The sequence below is a fragment of the Populus nigra genome, chromosome 19 (genome assembly GCF_951802175.1).
Source record: "Populus nigra chromosome 19, ddPopNigr1.1, whole genome shotgun sequence".
NCBI lineage: Eukaryota > Viridiplantae > Streptophyta > Magnoliopsida > Malpighiales > Salicaceae > Populus > Populus nigra.
In genome coordinates, this window is record NC_084870.1 from 5,328,017 (window position 1) to 5,347,516 (window position 19,500).

Genomic DNA, 19,500 nt, shown 5'->3' on the forward strand with positions numbered 1-19,500 from the left:
GAAACGGAAATCTACAACCCCTATAGGCATATTCTTGGCACCAGAATTCAAACGGTTTGGCATGCGGCCAATGTCAGATTTCGGCTGACTATACAATTATCTGCTAGTACCGTTTGCTTGGCAATATTTTTCCACGTGTACAATACAGACTTGATGAGGAAAGCAAAATACTGAAGCATGTACAGGAGAAGGCACCAGTGGCACAGAGCATGATCATTGTCAACCAAACTGAACATAAAAGGTGTGAATAAACAAAAGAAAAGGGGATGAAGCAGTTTGTCCAAGTGTATGACATAAATGAAATTACATTGGAATCTCAAGTACCTCCTGCAGTCATACATTATAAAAGCTGAAAAGCTCTTCCTTTATGTACAATAGGCCAACCATCCAACCCATTCAAAAGGGTTTCAATTCCAAAAAAAAAAAAAAAAAAGCATCTCGCTCACTTCCCTTGAGCTCTCACTAGAGGACATTTTTTAGAAACCTTACCACACAACCAGTGGTAACTCAGGAGACGTCCATTAAAAGCAAATGATACTAGCTGCCAAGCAGACATTCCCCCAACAAAATCAAAACTCAAATTCTCCTGTTGCCTGCAAAAGAGAGCCAGCATTCCAACCAATATTTTGGAACTTCAGTACAATACAGAACCAAATTGTAACATCAATTATTTGATGGAAGACAGACCTTATTAAAGAGAATGTCCTTGTTGTTTATATGCATAATACCATCCTTGAGTATGCATTTCCACCTGCTCTTGGTACGGGTCACCTATCCATGCAACAAAAATGTTATTATCAGAAGACTAGCATCACTGGTATATTCAACCAACTAAACCAACCTGTTATGATGAACACTACCTATCAAACAAAAATAGAACAGGGAGAGTGCATCTTTACCTTGTCAAATTGAGCTAAAACCAAATGTTGCGGAGTATTCAGCTCCTCTCCTTGGTCCACATCATCCAGATCCTCATCATCATCATCATCTTCATTCAGCGGCTCATCATCATCATCATCATCACCAACATCATTTTGACTGACAACAGCTGGGGTACTTGCCAGTAGATCTGAGAAGTGGAAAGGAGAAACAAAAAACAAATACCTTTGATTGTCACAAACATACTCAGCAAATTTATCAAATTAGAAAAGGACACATATTACATAAACTAACCATTGGGAGCTGGTGTGTTTGCTATGTTGTAATCTTCATTGGTAACTCCTTGATAATTGTATATCTTCAATAGAAAAATCAAAGACAGAACAATTAGAAAGAAAATGGTAATCTCTGGAGAAAACAATATGTCCCATACTCAATTTTCAAAAGTTCATTGTTATAAATAATGAAGGTATAGTCTCAGCAACATAGGACTCCTGATAATATTTCAGAGACAATCTCATCCTACAGTACATTAACTAAAAAAAGGCTGCTCTCAAGACCTGAACATCACCCTTACATGCAAACCAAGGACATAAATAGTGCTGGCTGCTTTAACCACCATTTCCAATTACATGTTCGAAGAGCAATTATATATAGTATTTGATCCAAATGAACCAGATGGTGGGAACTACAATCATTCTTCAATACTTTGCATGTACCAGCTACCTTACAATCAATCCATATCCCGAAAAAATCAACTCATTCCACATCCTAGCCCCATGGCATAGATAAAAACATGGAAGGGATTTTGGTTTAAGCCTCATCAACTTTTAATAGTATCCTACTACCTTTCAAGCAAACCACATTCAGGGTATGAATCAGGAAAAAATGAGTTGTGTTCTGACTCCATCTATAAAGAGCAACCAGCTACCTTTCCGATTAGCCTTACAAAGCACGAACGTAGAAGCAGCAGCATGTATCAGAAAATAAAATAACAAGGGCTTCAGTTACACATTCTGAGCCAACTGTACACCTTAGTATGTCCATATTTCCAAGAAACATGATACATAATCTAAACTGCTGTCAAAAAAATCCAAATTTTGTAAAATACTGTGAACTTATGCACATTGTCGCTTATGGTATTGCTAACTTTTCATCTCAAGACAGGATTTCTTCACAGACAGTATATTTGTAGGTATCTAGAGGCATGCTTCTACATGTGGGCATGCACAAAACATGTGAAAACCATCTTCAGATCACAGCTACCTGATACTACTCCAGATTAATAAGTCCTCCAAAACAAGACAGGTGATGATGAGACAGATTGTGCATCACTTTGCCAGTGCATGAGTGAATGAGAGGGTTTTTCTATCCTTTTTTTTTTCTTTTGCTGGATGAAACATTGTATTTCTAGTTACAAGATAAAGAATCAAGAAATATATGATCCTATACTGACTGGGCCAACACAGGCTGCCCTCTATGAAGCAGGAAACACTGGAAATTAGATAAATAGAAAAACACTGTTGGGACAAGGATGGATGCAGCGCAGCACTTTGCCAGTGCATACATGATTCTAGAGCAAGGAAACCACATTGAATACATATTGCATACTTGATTGCATCTTTGTATTTCAAGAAAATTACAAAAGCAGTAATACATACATTGGGAGTAGAAAGAACATCATCATAAGGATCAGGAATTGGCCCATCCACTTGAGGAATCTTCAAATATGACCTCGACACACGTGCTAAGACCTCTTTATTTTTAGTGGTGCTAGTGTCACATCTTCCAAGAGGATCATTCCCTTGGCTTACCTGAAATTTACCGTTACATGAGCTAAAGATATAGCAAGTTTCTGAAAACATGCAGATCTTTTAAAAGACACGAGCAGTTAAAATGAACCCTAAATATTTCACTGTTAGGCTAACATGCATTTGATTTCAAAGAAAATAAAGAGCTAGTGCTTGAGATAAACTGAGGCTTCCAGGCATATCAGCTCCTCGTTGCCTTGAATGATCGATTTTAAAAAATTTAGAGAATTCTCAAGTTGCAAGTTTGAATCAGAACATACAAAACAAAATGAAAGAACTGCAATGGTAAGACCTGACTTGGTCACAGACAGCCAGGCTATTTCCCAAAAGGCTGGAATTCATGAGAACCTCAGCATCATGGATACATGTAGTTAATGATGCTGATCGACAGTATTTATCCAGGGCAGTAGTTAATGATGTGATAAATAGTATCCATCCATTCTTCACTTAACCTAATTCAAATATGTAGTCAATAATGCCTATTCATTTATTTGGTCATCTTCAAACTAATTTACAGAAGCTGGACAAATCAAAGGATTTTGTTCAGAAATGTCATATGACAAGGGGTGCAATGATTGTGGTGGCAGGGAAGCTGAAACTGGTCTGGTGCAAGTTAGAAGCGTTGGATCACAATGACATTTTAAGAAACAATAAAAGAAATATATTTTTCAATCTCATTTAATGGTCAACTAATATCACAAATGTTTCAAAAGAACAACAAAGATTGTTTGCACCTCACAATCAAGTTGTGATTCATAAAATCCGATTACCAACTGACTAAAAGGAGCATGAGTATCAGAGTCAAAGTTCGTTAATAAAAGAGTATCACAGTCAAGGATGATAGCTAATCATATCCCATCTCCTGCTACGCCCCATTCTATGGAGAAAGGCAGGCAAGCCCTACCTTCTCTAGCAAAGATTCTGCATAATGCAAGGTGTGCCAGTAAATGGACATGGAAGAGGGTGAATGGTTCCAACTCACGCGCACTCTCTTACTCTAGAGGCATAAAAATCTCAAGCTCGTTTCTCAAACACATCAGAAGAATCTAAACTTGATGCTAATGACATGAATTGGTTCAAATTTAAGGATGGTCAATCGATACATGGTAGAAGATATATCAGCAGCTATGTTTTCTTTTCCCCTTCAAATGGCATCAGTCCAACAGTTGATAGCTCTATTAGCAGCAATGAAGGAAATCCTTTGGAAATGAACTTTAAACTGAGTATTTAAAATGGCAAACAAAAATATGATGGCCAGAGTGTAATTCTTCTTAGTTTATTGCTTGTCCAAAAGAAAAGGGAACTATCAAGATGCATTTGGTACGCGGGACTGGACGGGTTGTGTTGTGTTGTGTTGTGTTTGTTGCACACATTGGACATGACACTGTGTTGTGTTTGGTGACAAGAAAAGGATTCAATCCTCTTCCTGTCCAAAGTTGTCCCAAAAGCAAAATTATTGTCCCATCATGGGGTGGAACAGGCTTGTCAGATACAATAGACAAAATCATTATTTCTCAATTTTCCATATTATCTGTTATTTTTTTATCACTCGTTGATTTTTTAATTTGGATGACTAAAGTTTGACCAAGTTTACCTATATTTTATTAAAATGAATTTTTAGATGTAGGAGCTTAGTTGCTAAAAAAATCCAATTCAGGACTAAATTGCATTACCAAAAAATTAGAGGAACGGAAAATTTAAATAAGGGCTAAACTGTAATGAAAATAAAATCTAGGGACTAAAACATTATTGATAAAGTTCAGGGACCAATATGAATTTTTGTGAAAACTTCATTCACTCTTGTCCTGTCAAGTGCACCAAACACAAGACACGACCATGTATTTGTCTAGTCCACTTTCATTTGTCCTGTCATTTAAAATGATCTTCAATCCTTTATAACCATAAGTGACAATTTCATTGACCATCTTAATTGAAAAACCTAGAGTCAATGCCATGGGTTGAGCCACTATCCTATTCAGTATTCCCACACTATGATGCAATTAAATAGTTCCTAGAAGTAATCCAGCATAAAATTTACTGAGTTAAGCAAAGAAATGTTTCTCAAATGATTAAACCTTTTCATAAAACAGCAAAATCCATGGTCCTCTCATGGTACAGATGATTATTTGTAACAGAAGAACTCCATGAATAAAATTAAGAAAACCAAACAAGAACAGAACAGGAAACAGTAATTTTAGATAGATATTCAGAAGCTTTGTACAGGGAAATTCTCTTTGATTAAAATACTCTTTCAATGCACCAAAATGCTTGACATGAACTCTCTTTCCTATAACGGTTTTAGCTACATATGTGAAAAGCACTCACACTAACTTTAAGTCTACAAACAAAAAAAGAGAACATGTTGCAAGATGAAGATCAGCAAAACTCTATGTATCTTATTGTTCACCTCTGGCTTATCCAGTGGCTCAAAAACTCCAAAGGTTCTACTCACAAACGTTACACCTTTATAAAACATTGATCTTGGTTTCAACCCAACAATGAGAATGGAGCTCGCTGTTGCCTAAGTCAACACATCTTACACATAAGAGTACATGTTGGTTATTTTCCACTAGCTGAAATTCTTTTTTTTCTCCGAGCAAAAACTCCACCTCAAAAGAAGAGCACAATATAAACTAATTACAGCATAAACTCATTACAAATAATTGATCTGGATTTCAACACATAAACTACAAATTGAAGTTAAATTCACATACAGCACTCAGCTTTATAGTCAAAACCTGACGAGTCACAAGACTCAATTTTAAAGTTAAGGTCCTTTAGGATGCATGCCCTGACACCTTTGTGGAAAAGAAAGGTTTTCATAATATGAGAAAGTAGAACATCAATGAATAAAATAAATAAAGGATGAAAACAAAGTCAAAATTTTGCTTGCTAGGAGGAAGCCCATAGCAACTAAGAGAATTCAAGTTAACATATATCATAAAAAAATAAGAATGCACATTCAGCTCAACCTGAGAAACCTCAGAAGCAGAATCCCCAGCTCCATCTTGCTGGGGTATGAATCCACCATTGTTATATTTCGGAGCAAAATCCTCGCGCTTCCGTTTTCCAGAAGGCATGAAGAAGTCCTGGAATTTTCTCCAATATCAAAACATAAGTTACCTCTGTGGCAACAGTATGTTATTGTTTCGGATGACAAATAAGGGAATTGTTTCTGAAAATAAACCTTTAGCATCCCGAACCTTTTGATCATGAACTCTCCTCAAAGCACAAAACTACACAGTACAAACAAAAGTTACCTGTGTCAAGGTTTGGTGAGAGGTCCCTCTGTCCACCTCATCCCGCCCTTCAACATAAGCTACAAATGCACAGAACTTATTAGTTAATACTCTTCAAAGACAACAATCACTAAACAACTTGCTAATGTGACAAGACTTGCCAACATTGACATCAACACTAAGAGGCGGCCTTTGATGCATCCAAGTGGGAGGTTGCTGTTGGAAGACAACAAGGAAAACATCAGTCAGCATATCCATAACCAAATAACAACTCTACATTAGTGCAGCAAGCTTCTGGCCACTAATCTCCCAGGGAAAAAAACAAAGGCGCACACCCCACACCACACGAGCACTTACACACACACACACACAAAACATTTGAAACCACACACTGAAACTAGCATCTGCTAAACAAAGAGGGCTGAAAGATCAAATCAGTGCTTACCATGAAAGGGCTGGGTCTCCCAGCTTTTCCATCGGTACTGCCCCCAGCATCACTGACAGGGGTGGGATAATCACTAGATCCAGTAGGAATGTTATACATGGATGAATTGTCCACACTTCCAGGTAAAGGTGTTTGTGCATTTCCAGGTAAAGGTGTTTGTGCATTTCCAGGTAAAGGTGTTTGCGCACTTCCTGGTAATGGCGTCTGCATGGGTGTTTGCATTGGTGTCTACAATTCCAAAAACCCACATAAAAAATTATTGCTGACAAAATAACTGAACTCATAAATCAATTCAAAATCCACATACAACTAACAAGTATCAAAACTACCACTGACAATTACTTAAAAATTCAAAAACAACTCAACCAAAAACACATTTTACCAATAAAGATATGACAGGAAAGAGTTACCACTGGCCCATTTCAACTTAAGGTTCAGCAATCACAAAGAGGTGCTAAAAATTAGTAAATCAGCTAAATCACTTCACTAAATTCAGCAGGCATGACAACAAAATTGATACAAGGAGCAAGTCGCAATTACTCACAGGGGGGAAGAGTATCTCAGCAGTGGGAGTCTCATATTCCTCGGTCCCTTCATACGGTACATTAAGGTCGTGTACTGGAGTAATTGGACCACCAGGTACCGGCAGCTTATTAGCTGATGACCTATCTATTGTACCACATATAGCACCTGCTTGCATCATTTTCGTCTCCCAAAGCTAAACTCCCCATACAAAAAAAAAACAACAACAACAAAATCAGCAACTTTACAGCTCCCGGTATGAAAATAAATTACAAATCTCAAAACCCTAGAACTCATAGTAATACTAGATCCAAAGAAAATCACCAATCAGAGAAAAAACTAAGATTTGAAAAACCCTAAAAAATTAACAGCAAAATTTAACCCAAAAAAAGGAATAGGGAATGTTGATTACTCCTTGAAGCTCATAAAGGACGGTCTCACCGGGCCCACCGTTATTGATGAACTCGTCGCGGACCTTGTTGATGACGTCTTCGATGACGTTGATGTAAACGGGGCTTGTTGCATCCGATGACGCCATTCCTCTCCTCTCAATTTTTTATCAAATAATTCAATTCGACCGTTTTTGATAATATCGAAACCCTAATAGAGATGATTTAAGACATAAATCATAAGAAAATCGTTTTGGAAAGGAAACAGGGATTTCTAGGGTTTGGATTTGTGGAGAGAAGAGAGAGGATGAAGTTCAGAGAGAGAGACGAGAGAAGAGGCGGACGAGAAAAGAGAATAAAGGGTGGAATATAAATAGGTTTGCATCCGATTCAAGGAGTGGGTCCACGTGTCGAGATCTGCATTGGTCTTTATATTTTTTACCCGGTAAGTGTTCAACGTTTGATTTTATTTGTACACTCACTCCCTCTCAGAGTAGCCTGCTAGTGGACAATTGATAGGGCTTCTTTTTTTTTATCATGTACACTTCCAAATTTGAAATAAAAAATTATATTTAATTAAGTATGTTTTAGGCAAAGATGAATTAAATGATGTTAGGTGTGAAAAAAATGCGTACTAAGAGGTTATTCTATGCTCAACATTTAACCATAAACCATTAACAATTATTATAAATTTAAGGAAACCCAATTTCATTGTGGAAATGGCACAGTTAAAATTTTCTCCCTTTTTTTACTGTAGCGGGTATTATAGCAGTTACAAGTTTGTAATTTTTTATTTTTTATTTTATATACTTGATATTTTTATCATTTTATACTTGGTTTATTTATCACAATTTTTTTATCTTTATTTTTTATCATATTTTTTTAGTTTTTCTTTTCTTTTCATATTTTTTTGAAAAAAAATATATTATTTTTTATTCTTTACACTTTGAGTATTTATTACTTTACATTTGTTCTATTTATACAATTTTTTTTGTTCTTATTTTCATTTTTTTGTAATTTGTGTTTTATTTTTTATCTTTACACTTTTGTTTTTTTGAAAAATTATTATACAAAAACTAAAAAAATAAAATTTCATGTAAGAATGGCAACATTGTCTCATCTTTCTAATATGTTAGAAATTAGTTTGAGATCTTACATGTTTTTATTAACAAATATGATCTTCATTATATTTTATTATATATAAGCATCGATATTTTGATTCACAGTTATATTAACAAGAAATGCATTTAAGAAACTTGCATGTTTATTTATTTTTTTTACCAAAAAATATTATTCGACTCGCAGCGAAGCGCGGGTCAAAGAACTAGTAACAATTAAAACAACATTTCTTTTTACTATTCAAATTCAAAAAAACATTATTCACCCGCACAAATAATTGTCCATTTACTATACATTTTTGTCCACTTTTAAAATTTTGGTATTTATATTGTGCAAGGTTTACATTTTGGTCACTAGAACTTTACTTCTTTTTAATTTTATCCTTTCAAGCATTGTTGTCAAAATCGCGAGTTGACTAGTAAAATCATACGATTTTACGAGTCAACATGTATATAATTTGTGAAATCGGGTTAAAAACTCAAAATTGATCAAATTCGTTCAAAATCGGTCAAACTCAGTAAAACAGGACTGATTTAATGAGTTTGACCAAAGTTAAAAAAAATATTGACTCCTTAAGTCTTTATCCCTGACCCTGACTCTCCCGACACTCCACCCACAGTTCCCACCCCCAATATCCTCTTTTCCCTTTGCCTAAATCTCAATTCTCAACCCTAACGACTAACACCAGCGGGCATCATCGCAGCTGGTTCCATAGTAGTTAAAACTGTCCTTTTATTGCTAACCTAGAGCTAGACATCTTTCTATCATTATTCCATGGTGTTGGAGGAGATCTCTTTCCTGCAATAGTTATAGAAACAACCTTGTCACTGCCACTACTATTTCTTGATGGCGACCCATTACCAGCACTCGATTGCTTTTCTAGATTCCTGATCATGGCCACAAAAGAAAAAAGAAAAAATAAGAAAGAGATGCAAACGTGCTGATGATAAATGCTTTGGTTTGGTTCTGACTGGAAGTGAAAGAAACACTCGCTGATGAGATACAAACAAACAAACAAAAGTGGGTTTTTTTCTAGACTAGAAGTGAATATAGATCAACGGTAGAAAATGGGAGGGCGTAAAATTTAAAACCCACCTAAAATAAGAAAAAGAAAAGAAAAGCATATAACCAATACCAAGTTAAGATTAAAGTTGTGACACCTAAAATAATATACATAACTCATAATTGAGTCCTAAGAACGAAAAAAAAAGAAGATTATAAAACACATTTCACAAATATCACCAATACCAAGTTAAGATTAAAGTTTAGTATAAGTATTGTCAAAAATGTTTTAGTAGAGGTTGTGTTTGATTTACATGACACACCAACATATTGTTTGTTTTAGATTTGTTAATTTTTAGTTAATGAAATTCTATAGACATAATTGTATTATATTGTATTTTTAAGTTATTTAAACCATGAATGAAATTTTATTTGAATTATGTATTTTAAGATGTTTGGACATTTGTATTGTTTATTTCATTTTTATTTTAATTGTGTTATATTATTATTTACTACTTGACTGGAATTTTCAATATATAATTAGTTAAAATATTTTACTTGTGATTTTATGATTTTACAATTCGAGTTTACGATCCGAGTTTATATTGTATATTCCGTATCGTGTCAAAAAAACATTTTTTGACAACCTTGCTTTCAAATAATGTTCCATGGTTTTATGTGTATGGATGTGTTTTAAAATATTTTCTCTAATTTACCTCATGTGTTGTTAAATGTTTCAATATTAAATTAAAAATCAATTTTAGAAAAAATAGAGTTTTTCCTTCTTAAAAACAATTGAGAGATAGAGGATTGAAATTGACATAAATGAAGAAACAGAAGGACTCTTCCATAAAAAGCATGCAAAAGTTTCATTTAATCCACCGTGTTTCACTTTTTTTTGCATTTTAATCCTGAACTTCATTTGCATCGTCTTTTCATCCTTGAAAATTGAGATAGAATAGAGAATATCACCAAAAGTATTGAGAATGTATCAATAACTTTCACTCATTTTGTATGTCGTCGATTTTACTTACCTTATCATTTTAAATGCTTTAATGATTCATGATTCGAATGAATCACAGATTCTTTTAGCCATAAGTAATGCTATCACGTCTCCAAAATTATCATCAAAGGATAAAGCTTCTTATTATAAGTAGTGTAGTTTCATGTTGTACCATTGAGCTTTTCATTGAAATAAACAATAAGTCGTTTATCTTGCATTAAAACAACTTCAATATCTAATTCCAAAGCATCACTTTCAACCTAAAAAACTTTCATAAAGTCAGGTAAAGCTACTAAAGGTGTTAAACAAAGTTTTTCTTTCAATAAGTTAAACGCATTATCTTGTTCAATACCCAATTTAAAACCAACTGACCTTTTGACAATCTTAGTAACTGGTGCAACTAGTGTGCTAAAATCCTTAATAAACCTTCTATAGAAATAGCCAAACTATGAAAACTTCTTACCTCGATCACAAATTTAGATGTAGGCTAATCTTAAATGTCCTTTACCTTGTCTTCATTTATCTCAACACCCTATACAGTTATAACATATCCAAAAAACACAATTTTCTCCATGCAAAGATACACTTCTTAAGATTAACGTATAATTTCTTACTATGCAATACATTAAGTACACTATGCAAATGATTAAAATGCTCATTTAAGTTCTTGCTATAAATCAAGATGTCATCAAAATACGCAACCATTAATTTATCTATAAATGAATGCAACACATGATTTATTGACCTCATAAATGTACTAGGTGCATTTATAATTTGAAGTCACCTTTACAAGTTTTATCCTTTAAAGATAAGTTCAAAGTATACTTTTATCATAACATTCACAACTTTCTTTCTTATCAACAAAAATACATAAAATAAAAAACTACTACAATGCATAGGTTTTTGGCAAGTTATAATAATATTTAACAAATCTTGAATAATTCACAACTAGTTTATTTTAAAAAAAAATTAATTGATTGGATAATTTTTTTGCATGGCTTGAATGGTTAAAACATAAAACCAAACCAATTTTCTTTTGGTTTAAGTGTGTGTTTAGTAATACATGATACTTTTATAAAAGTGCTTTTCAATTAATAATAAAGGAAAATTGCCTTAATCATTGTATATTTTAGTTGTTTTTATACATATTCTTGTGTTTTGAAAAATTACATTTTATATTTTTGATGAATGTAACTAAACAATAAAATAATTTAAGATATAAATGATTACACGAAAATAAAGTTTAAAATATAAATTATAATTTTCAAAACATAGAGAATAAATATAAAAATGATCACATTTTTTTAAAAAGTTTAGGTAGTTTTTTTTTAAAATATATCAATATAATATATTTTTAGATTTTTTTATTTTTAATATTAATAAATCAAAATTATAAAAAAAACATTTAAAAAATTATTTTAATTCTTTTACATGAAAAAACAATTTGAAAAAGAAATTTAACCACATAAATAAACCGTCATGAATTGGATTCATAATTATTTCAACTATTAAAATCCAATTATCCAAACGTAGCGCAAGATCAGAATGAGAATCCGACCGTAAGAGAAGGCCTTTCCTGTCTTTTCACCTTTGTCCTATAATAATAATTAAAATGAAAAATAAAAAAAGAATTGCATAATCTTTAAAATAGGAGGGTGATTCCTTCATCTTTCTCTAGCCAAACACAAGCTACTTACCTATCAAAACCCTAAAAAAAATGTCGGGCGGGTTTTTCCGGGTAAGCTTCATTCTTTACAGATCCGAATATGAATTTGCAGTTCCAGATCTTGGAATTCGATTTGATTTGTTTTTTTTAAATCTAGGGCACGTCTGCTGATCAAGACACTCGATTCTCCAACAAGCAAGCGAAGCTGTTGAAGTCGCAGAAGTTCGCTCCCGAATTGGACCATCTGGTTCGTTTTCTTTTCTCAATTGAGTTGCTGAATCCTTTGTGGTTGAAATTATCTAATTTGTTTCAAATTTTTAGGTGGATACGAGGAAAATGAAGATGGATGTTATTAGACCGTGGATTGCTACTAGAGTGACGGAGCTTCTCGGCTTTGAAGATGAAGTTCTTATCAACTTCATTTATGGTCTGCTTGATGGAAAGGTATTATTGATTTTCTGCAATTAACCTAACTTTTTTTAGTGTCTGAAAATAGTTCATGTTTCGCTTTTCAATTGAATACTGCACGCGTGGATCCTCCGTCTTTGCTAATATAATTTTACAATACTTGCCTAAAGAAGTGTTGAGAGTTCGTTTGGTCATTTTGTTTCTTAACAATAGTCAAGTGTGGTTTAGTTATCATTTTTTTTTCTTGTTGTATACTGTATTGATGCAGGAAGTGAATGGGAAGGAGGTTCAAATATCGCTTACAGGATTCATGGAGAAAAACACTGGGAAGTTTATGAAAGAGCTTTGGACACTTCTTCTTAGTGCGCAGAAGAATGAAAGTGGTGTTCCTCAACAGTTTTTGGATGCCAAAGAAGAAGAAACACGGAAGAAGCAGGTTTGAAATGCTTTTCAAGTTATGATGGTATGACATTCAATATCAGAATGGATCTTTACTTACTTTGTTAACATGGATTATTGCAGGCAGAGGTCGATAGGATAGCAAATGAAATCCAGAAGAAGAAGGAGATAGAGAAGGAGATGAGAGAACTTGAGAGGGAAAAATTGAAGAAGATGGTAATGCTAACTCATTCACGCTGGAGTTAGATTCCCTAGAATTGGGTTTTTGGTTTTAACTTTAGTTTGTGTTTTCATGGTACTCAGCTAGCTTCTGCAATTATTTGGGTTCATGTCCTTTACCTCAAACTACTGTAGGACATTGAGGTTGAAAAGAAAGCCAATAATGCTATGGAGCCAGCCTCAAAGCGCATGCTGCCTAAGGGTTCAAGTGGCCATGCTGAGGATGAGAAAGAAACTGACATGAGGAATGGTGCAAGAGGAAGGAAAAGGTTAGGAGTTTTATTTTATCTTTTTAAATTTCTTCTGAAGGAGCAGGTATGAATTATTTTTCAGGCCTATCATGGTAACGTAGACTCTTCATTCTTCAATCTTTACAAATTTATAGCAGAAAATATTGCATTAATGTGGACTTCAACCTAACCTATGTTGGTAAATTTCTGCACAAGCTTTTATCATGATGTGATTCAGGAGCATGTTAAATAAGTGCTCATTTTATATTCTGGAAGATCAGCTGCATAGTGCATTTCATTGGTACTTTATGGATGATTGATTCTCATTTCACTCCTCCCTTTTGTGTTAGTAGTGACTGTATAGGGTGTACTATGTTGTTTAAAATGCGTCTAAGGTGAAAATGCAAATTAGCAGCCTCTAAGAATTCTGCTTAGTGTAAAATTCTGTTGGATGCTTCATGGAGCACAAACACTTATTTTCATCTTCCTTGATTGGATTTAGAACCTATCCCGAGGCATGCATGCAAGGTTCATTAATGCTTATATCATAGCATAAATCTTGGTGGTTTCTACAGAACCGTGCTTCAAGATGATGTCAAATGCCACTTGCAAGTTCAATTTTGTGTCTTACCGGTGACAAAGATATTGCATTATGAATTTGAATTGGTGGGCATCCATCAAAGGAGACTTTAACAGTCTAGTTGACTAGTTGATACACTGCAGCTGCTCTATACCTGGGGTAACCATTCTTTCTTGTTTATATACAAGGAAGACCACATAGCTCCCTATTTGCTCACCCTGGACCCACCCTTTAAGGTTTTGGTTACATTGCACATGGGCACAAGAACAACTGTCTGGATTTGCATAGACAAAGCAATCCAACATTGATTGAAGCTGTATATTTCCTACCTAAAACAATTATATGTTTGTAAAAATACTCTCCATTGATGATGAAATGGCCAAAAATTATACTTAACTAGTTGGAAGAAACTAAAATCGAGCTCTAACATTTGTTTTATCTATTAGGAATTATTCCAAAAAGGGCGAATTTTTTCTTATCTTAGCATTACTTTTGGATGAGATGCAGTTTGCATGTGTTTTTTTAGGCAAGATTGGAGTTGTGAAATATTAATGATAACTCTCTTACAGGGCTTCTAGGTCTCCTCATTCGACTGATCGTTCATTTTCATCTCCTCGGTAATTTTCCTTGCCATCTTAATATTTGATCATACTTCCTGGTTCGCATCTACAGGATGAGCTAGCTTACCAATAACTTGGGTTGTCTTGTGCAGAGGCTCACCTTCTAGGACTAGCAAGTCAATTTTAAATTCAAGAAGTCATTCAGGGTATGTCTTTTTATGCAACAACATTAATATTATAGTCACATCATTTAATTACTTGGATTTGGAGTTTCGCTTCCTTTTCTTTTCCTTTTTTGGTCATTTTATTTAGGTGCAAATGAACATGCCACATGCAAACATTTCTAAATATAATAGTAAAATGGATTGCATGATTTACTTGTATCTTTTGTCAATTGTTCATTATTCCCTTTCATTTTTTTAATCACAACACCTAACTTTATGTATGCATACCTCAATTGCAGGCATAAGTCAAGAAGTGTGTCTAGATCACCTGAAGTACGAAGGCAGCGCTCCATATCTTCTGATAGAATGCACCCACTAAGAAGGCGCTCAATTACTCCTCGTCGAAGGCGTTCACCTAGAGATTCACCCTCCCCACCTCGGAGGAAATCATCATACTCCAGACATATATCTAGATCTCCTTTAAGACATAGGTCACCATCACCTATACGACGTAGATTGCGTTCTCCCTTTCGACGCAGGTCACCTTCACCCTTGCATGATAGATCCCCCTCACCAGCTCGACGTCGCAGATCCCCCTCACCAGTTCGACGTCGCAGATCCCCCTCACCTATTCGACGTCGCAGATCCCCTTCACCTATTAGGCGCCGTAGATCCCCTTCACCTATTAGGCGTCGTAGATCCCCTTCCCCTGTGCGCCGCAGATCCCCTTTCCCTATGCGCCGCAGATCCCCGTTGCCTTTAAGGCGTAGATCACCTTCACCTCTTCGTCATAGATCACCCCCTTCCTTACGACGCAGATCACCATCTCCTGTACGTCGGGGGTATCAAAGGTCTCCTTCTACTCCTCGTCGTGGGTCTCCTTCTCCTATGCAACATAGGTCATCTGTTATTTCACGCAAGAGATCTCCATCTCCTCATCGTCGGTCTCCTTCACCTTACACTTCAAGCTCTCCATCTCCTGTCCAGCATAGGTCCCCTTCTCCAGTGAAATCTCCAAAGGAACACAGATCACCCGTGCAGTCTCCTGGAGAACGAGTTAGGTATGTTCATTTCCTTGGTGAGAAACTCCTCTTAACTTAATTAGTTTACATTGAAACCAGATCTGTAATAGTGAAAATATACATTGCAGATTACAACAAAAGTTGTTGCCTGTTCCACGCCGGTCCTCAAATTCTTTGAGGTCACCACAAAGAGATCAGAAGGATCAGAAAGATTTATCCAATAGATTGCCAGCTTTATCTCCTTCACCAGAGAGGTCCCCACTCCGGCCAGAATCTCCACCATTTGCAATAAAGAGTGCCAGCAAAGATGGAAGGTGATTTTATTTTCATTAAAAAATGTAGCATTAAGTTATCTTCAGAATTCTGATCACTTGTGCAGATATTTTATACACATGTTTGCAATTTTTGGTTGCTAATGAAGGTCCCATAGTCCATATGAGAGTCCTGCCAGGCAAAGAAAAGAGCAAATTACACGTGATGGTAGCTTAAGTCCTCAGAAACAAAGAGGGAGGAAACCTCTCAAGGATAGTCCAGAAACTAGCAAAGACCACGAAGAAACTGGTCATACTCGGTTAGATTTTGAGCTAGACATTCTCTGTTCATTCGTGTATCTTTTTTGTGATAGTATTTTGAATGTTTTGGTTTATTACTTTCATTGATTGCTCTGTTTTTAGGGAGGGTGGGGACTCTTATTCTAGGTCATCATGGAAACGACCTATACATCCTTCTAACATTAATAAGCAGAAAGATTCTCCTGTGAAGGTTCACTACAAGGATGAACAATCTTCTGAAAGATTAGCCAGTCGTCAGACTACTGATTCCAGAAACTATCCAGATAACATGGATTCGAGGAAGAAAGACCAGGATATAAAGATGTATATGTTTCTTGCTCTGCTCTACATCTTTTGTTCTTCTACCCCCACCCCAATTGTGTGTATACATTAACCAACTAGTAGTTCTGATGTCTATCACATTCCTTACAGTGGGAAGTCTTCTGGGAGGGGCACTGATCATGATCTTGATGCAAAAAAATCTCCAACTTTGTACAAGGATGAGAAAGACCGTTCATGCTTAAACAGTTTTAAGGGTAGTGATAAACATCCCAAGTCAGAAACCGCACCAGTGACAGCTGAAAAAGTCCATCATAGTAATGGCAGTGGTGCATTGGATTCTGGTTCTAAGGAAAGTGATAAGCATAGAGCAGAAAAGAGGGAAAAGTCAAAGCATAAAAGGTCGCATCGGCTTGAAATGGCTTCGGATGATGATGGCAGCTATGGTTCTGAAATTGAAGAGAGGAAAGAGGCTAAAAGGAGGAGGAAGGAAGAAAAGAAATTGCGAAAGGAGGAGAAGCATCGACGGCGCGAGGAGCGACGCCGTAGGAGGGAGGAACGGCGTGCAGAGAAGCTAAAATTGAAGGATTGTGGTGATGCTAGTTCTTCTGATGATGAACATGTTGGCAGGAGGGAGTCCCATCCGAGTGACGATGAGGAGATAGAGTCTGATCAGAAAAAACTTGAGATTGAGTTAAGGAAGAAGGCTCTTGAATCACTTAAAGCGAAGAAGGGCATCAATCGCTAAATTTGTTACAGCATTGAATATTAAGCTTTATACTTTAATCATGTTAAGCTTTTCTTTATATTTGCTAGGAGCTTTTGCTATGGATGGTTTTTTTTTTTTTGTGTAACCTTTTAATGTAGTCTCTGTTTCCTGCTGGCAGCTGAAATGGATAGATGAGGATTTTCTGAGCTATTCTCTTGAGTGCACCTTTATGCAGACCTTGCTGCTAGTTTTTCTGGTAATAAATGTTGTCCCTTGGCTGGGAATCTGTTTTTTTAGTGGATTTTAACGGAACATATATGCGAATGCATCATTGCCTTAACAGCTTGATTTTCATATTGTTTTCTCTTTAAATTATTAGACTTAGTTACAAAAATACTTTTTCTTAGCTTCTGTGGGACAATGCAATTTCTAGTGTTGCTCCCCGCATTTGTAAGATCAGGTGTGCAAGATTAAGTGACACTATCTCTTAGGATGAAAAGTGAACCTACAGGTTATTTAAGTTTAATTAATACGAAGTTGATACTGAATTGGCTCTCTGGTCAATTGTTAGATGAAATTATTGTCAGCTAGATGACTTGCTTGAGCAGACCATGTGCAGATCCACATTTGAGCAAGATTCAGGTGAACTGTTTTCATTCTATATTGTCTGTCTTACGATAACTCTGTGCCTATTGTTGAACTTTCTCTTGTTTTTGTTGGCTGCATTCTCACTGTGTTTTGGTCTGACCTGTGTGGATGACAGCTTGAGCATTGTTCCTGGGACTTTGTTTTCTAAAATTCTCCAGGTGCTGTAGCCTTGGGCTCGTCTTTGTTCGGATCTGATATTTGCTTGATGTATATAGCAAAAAAATGGCCATGTATATATATGCAATAGTTAGCTCTATATGAACTATTCTTTGCATTTTGAAGGTGTTGATCTCTCATTCATGAATCAGCTTAATTGGTTTTGGGTTGTCGGTATTTATCCATTGTTGATTATTTTATTTGACTCGGTGAGGGGAAACTGGCTACTATTTTATTTGTGGCAGTGATATATTCTGTAAAATTGTGTTTGTTGTTTTCTATGCCTGTATTTTGCTTTGACCTTTCGACCTCTCAATATAAAAGATTTTATGGCATTAGGACAACTTGGGAGGGTGTGAGCCCTTGGGAGCTGTTTTGGACCTGACTTTCTTTGGCATTGTCTCGCGATTTCTTACCTTTGCCAACCATTGCGCTGAGGTGTTCATTATAATTTCTGCAATCACTCACAATACATGCATACTATACGCTCTTACTGGGACCTAGAAGATATAATATTTCATTTGTCTAGCATTCTTTTGTTGACAATGATGAGCATTTAGGGTTACTCTAAGCAGTATGTATTGCTTGCTGTGTAATGCTGGCCTTAGAGCCACATTTAGTTTGAAGTCTACCAATGGAGCATAGCCGCTAGAACTTATAAATTGATTCACTGTTTTAATAATGGGCTTGGAAGTATACTCATGAGTGTCAAGTCACACATTAAAAAGTTTGATATTTTATAATAATGTTGGATTTGGCCAAGGAGTGCCCATAGAAACATTTAATACCGTGAATGTAATGGCAGCTTAAGAATTTTACACCATTGGGATTTCGAGTTCAATATTTATTTATTCACTCCAAAGCAAGGTTGTCAATTCCGTTTCGGTAGGTGTTTCGTTTTTTCAATTGGAACGGAATGTTTCAGTTTCGGAGTGTTTCGGCGTGCCGTTTCGGGGTTGAACTATTCATATATATATATATATATATATATATATATATTCAACAAACATAATTCAAATTCAAGATAAATTAATTATAAATTATGCAATACAAACACAATGCCAAACAAATATAATTTCAAATTTTAAAATATTTCTAAATAGTCAAGATTAAATAGATCTTTAACTTAAAGTAATTCAACTTAAACAAAATATCAAAATATTATGAAAGTAAAATGTTTTAACACAAATATTTTAAATATAAAGTTAGGTCAATGTTATTAAGGCTAATGAAATCTAAAGCATCCCTTGTTTTGCTCAAATTCCTACAAAATATAAACATGAAAAAAACAACATGAATATAAACCATATATATTAGTGATAAATCTAATTTTAAAAAATTAATATCATTGTTAATGAAAATAGTAATAATAATTTTCAATGTTATTATTAATATCATTGTTATAGAAAATAGTAATAAAAAGAGCTTTTTATAATTGGGTGGTTTAATTAATTAAATTGAATAAGGTTCAATTTGATTCAATGGCTTTTCAAGAGCGGA

At 35.1% G+C, this 19,500-nt stretch overlaps 2 protein-coding genes across 4 annotated transcripts; one reads left to right on the forward strand and one right to left on the reverse strand.

The window, feature by feature from the left end:
* Positions 1-216: 216 nt before the first annotated feature.
* Positions 217-7,639, reverse strand: LOC133680343 (uncharacterized). Of its 2 annotated transcripts, XM_062103227.1 has the most exons (11): positions 7,309-7,638; positions 6,919-7,092; positions 6,375-6,602; positions 6,091-6,145; positions 5,951-6,009; positions 5,663-5,779; positions 2,541-2,693; positions 1,174-1,237; positions 900-1,069; positions 688-771; positions 217-593 (listed from the first exon to the last, which is right to left on the reverse strand). In XM_062103227.1, the coding sequence occupies exons 1-11, from the start codon at positions 7,432-7,434 to the stop codon at positions 570-572; spliced, it is 1,254 nt and encodes a 417-aa protein (XP_061959211.1). In that variant the 5' UTR covers positions 7,435-7,638; the 3' UTR covers positions 217-569. The 2 variants fall into 2 exon arrangements, with proteins under 2 accessions (XP_061959211.1, XP_061959212.1); XM_062103228.1 differs by lacking the exon at positions 5,663-5,779 and having other exon boundaries at positions 7,309-7,639.
* Positions 7,640-12,019: 4,380 nt separating this feature from the next.
* Positions 12,020-18,205, forward strand: LOC133680071 (uncharacterized). 2 transcript variants are annotated; one of them, XR_009836270.1, is made up of 15 exons: positions 12,020-12,147; positions 12,233-12,322; positions 12,397-12,519; positions 12,752-12,919; positions 13,006-13,098; positions 13,237-13,370; positions 14,481-14,528; positions 14,624-14,677; positions 14,935-15,696; positions 15,786-15,971; positions 16,079-16,228; positions 16,332-16,532; positions 16,641-17,452; positions 17,768-17,838; positions 17,960-18,205. XR_009836270.1 is itself a non-coding variant. In XM_062102884.1 (13 exons), exons 1-13 carry the CDS (start codon positions 12,127-12,129, stop codon positions 17,233-17,235), a joined length of 2,625 nt encoding a protein of 874 aa, XP_061958868.1. In that variant the 5' UTR covers positions 12,020-12,126; the 3' UTR covers positions 17,236-17,492. The 2 variants fall into 2 exon arrangements, 1 of the variants encoding a protein (XP_061958868.1); XM_062102884.1 differs by lacking the exons at positions 17,768-17,838; positions 17,960-18,205 and having other exon boundaries at positions 16,641-17,492.
* The last annotated feature ends 1,295 nt before the right edge of the window (positions 18,206-19,500 follow it).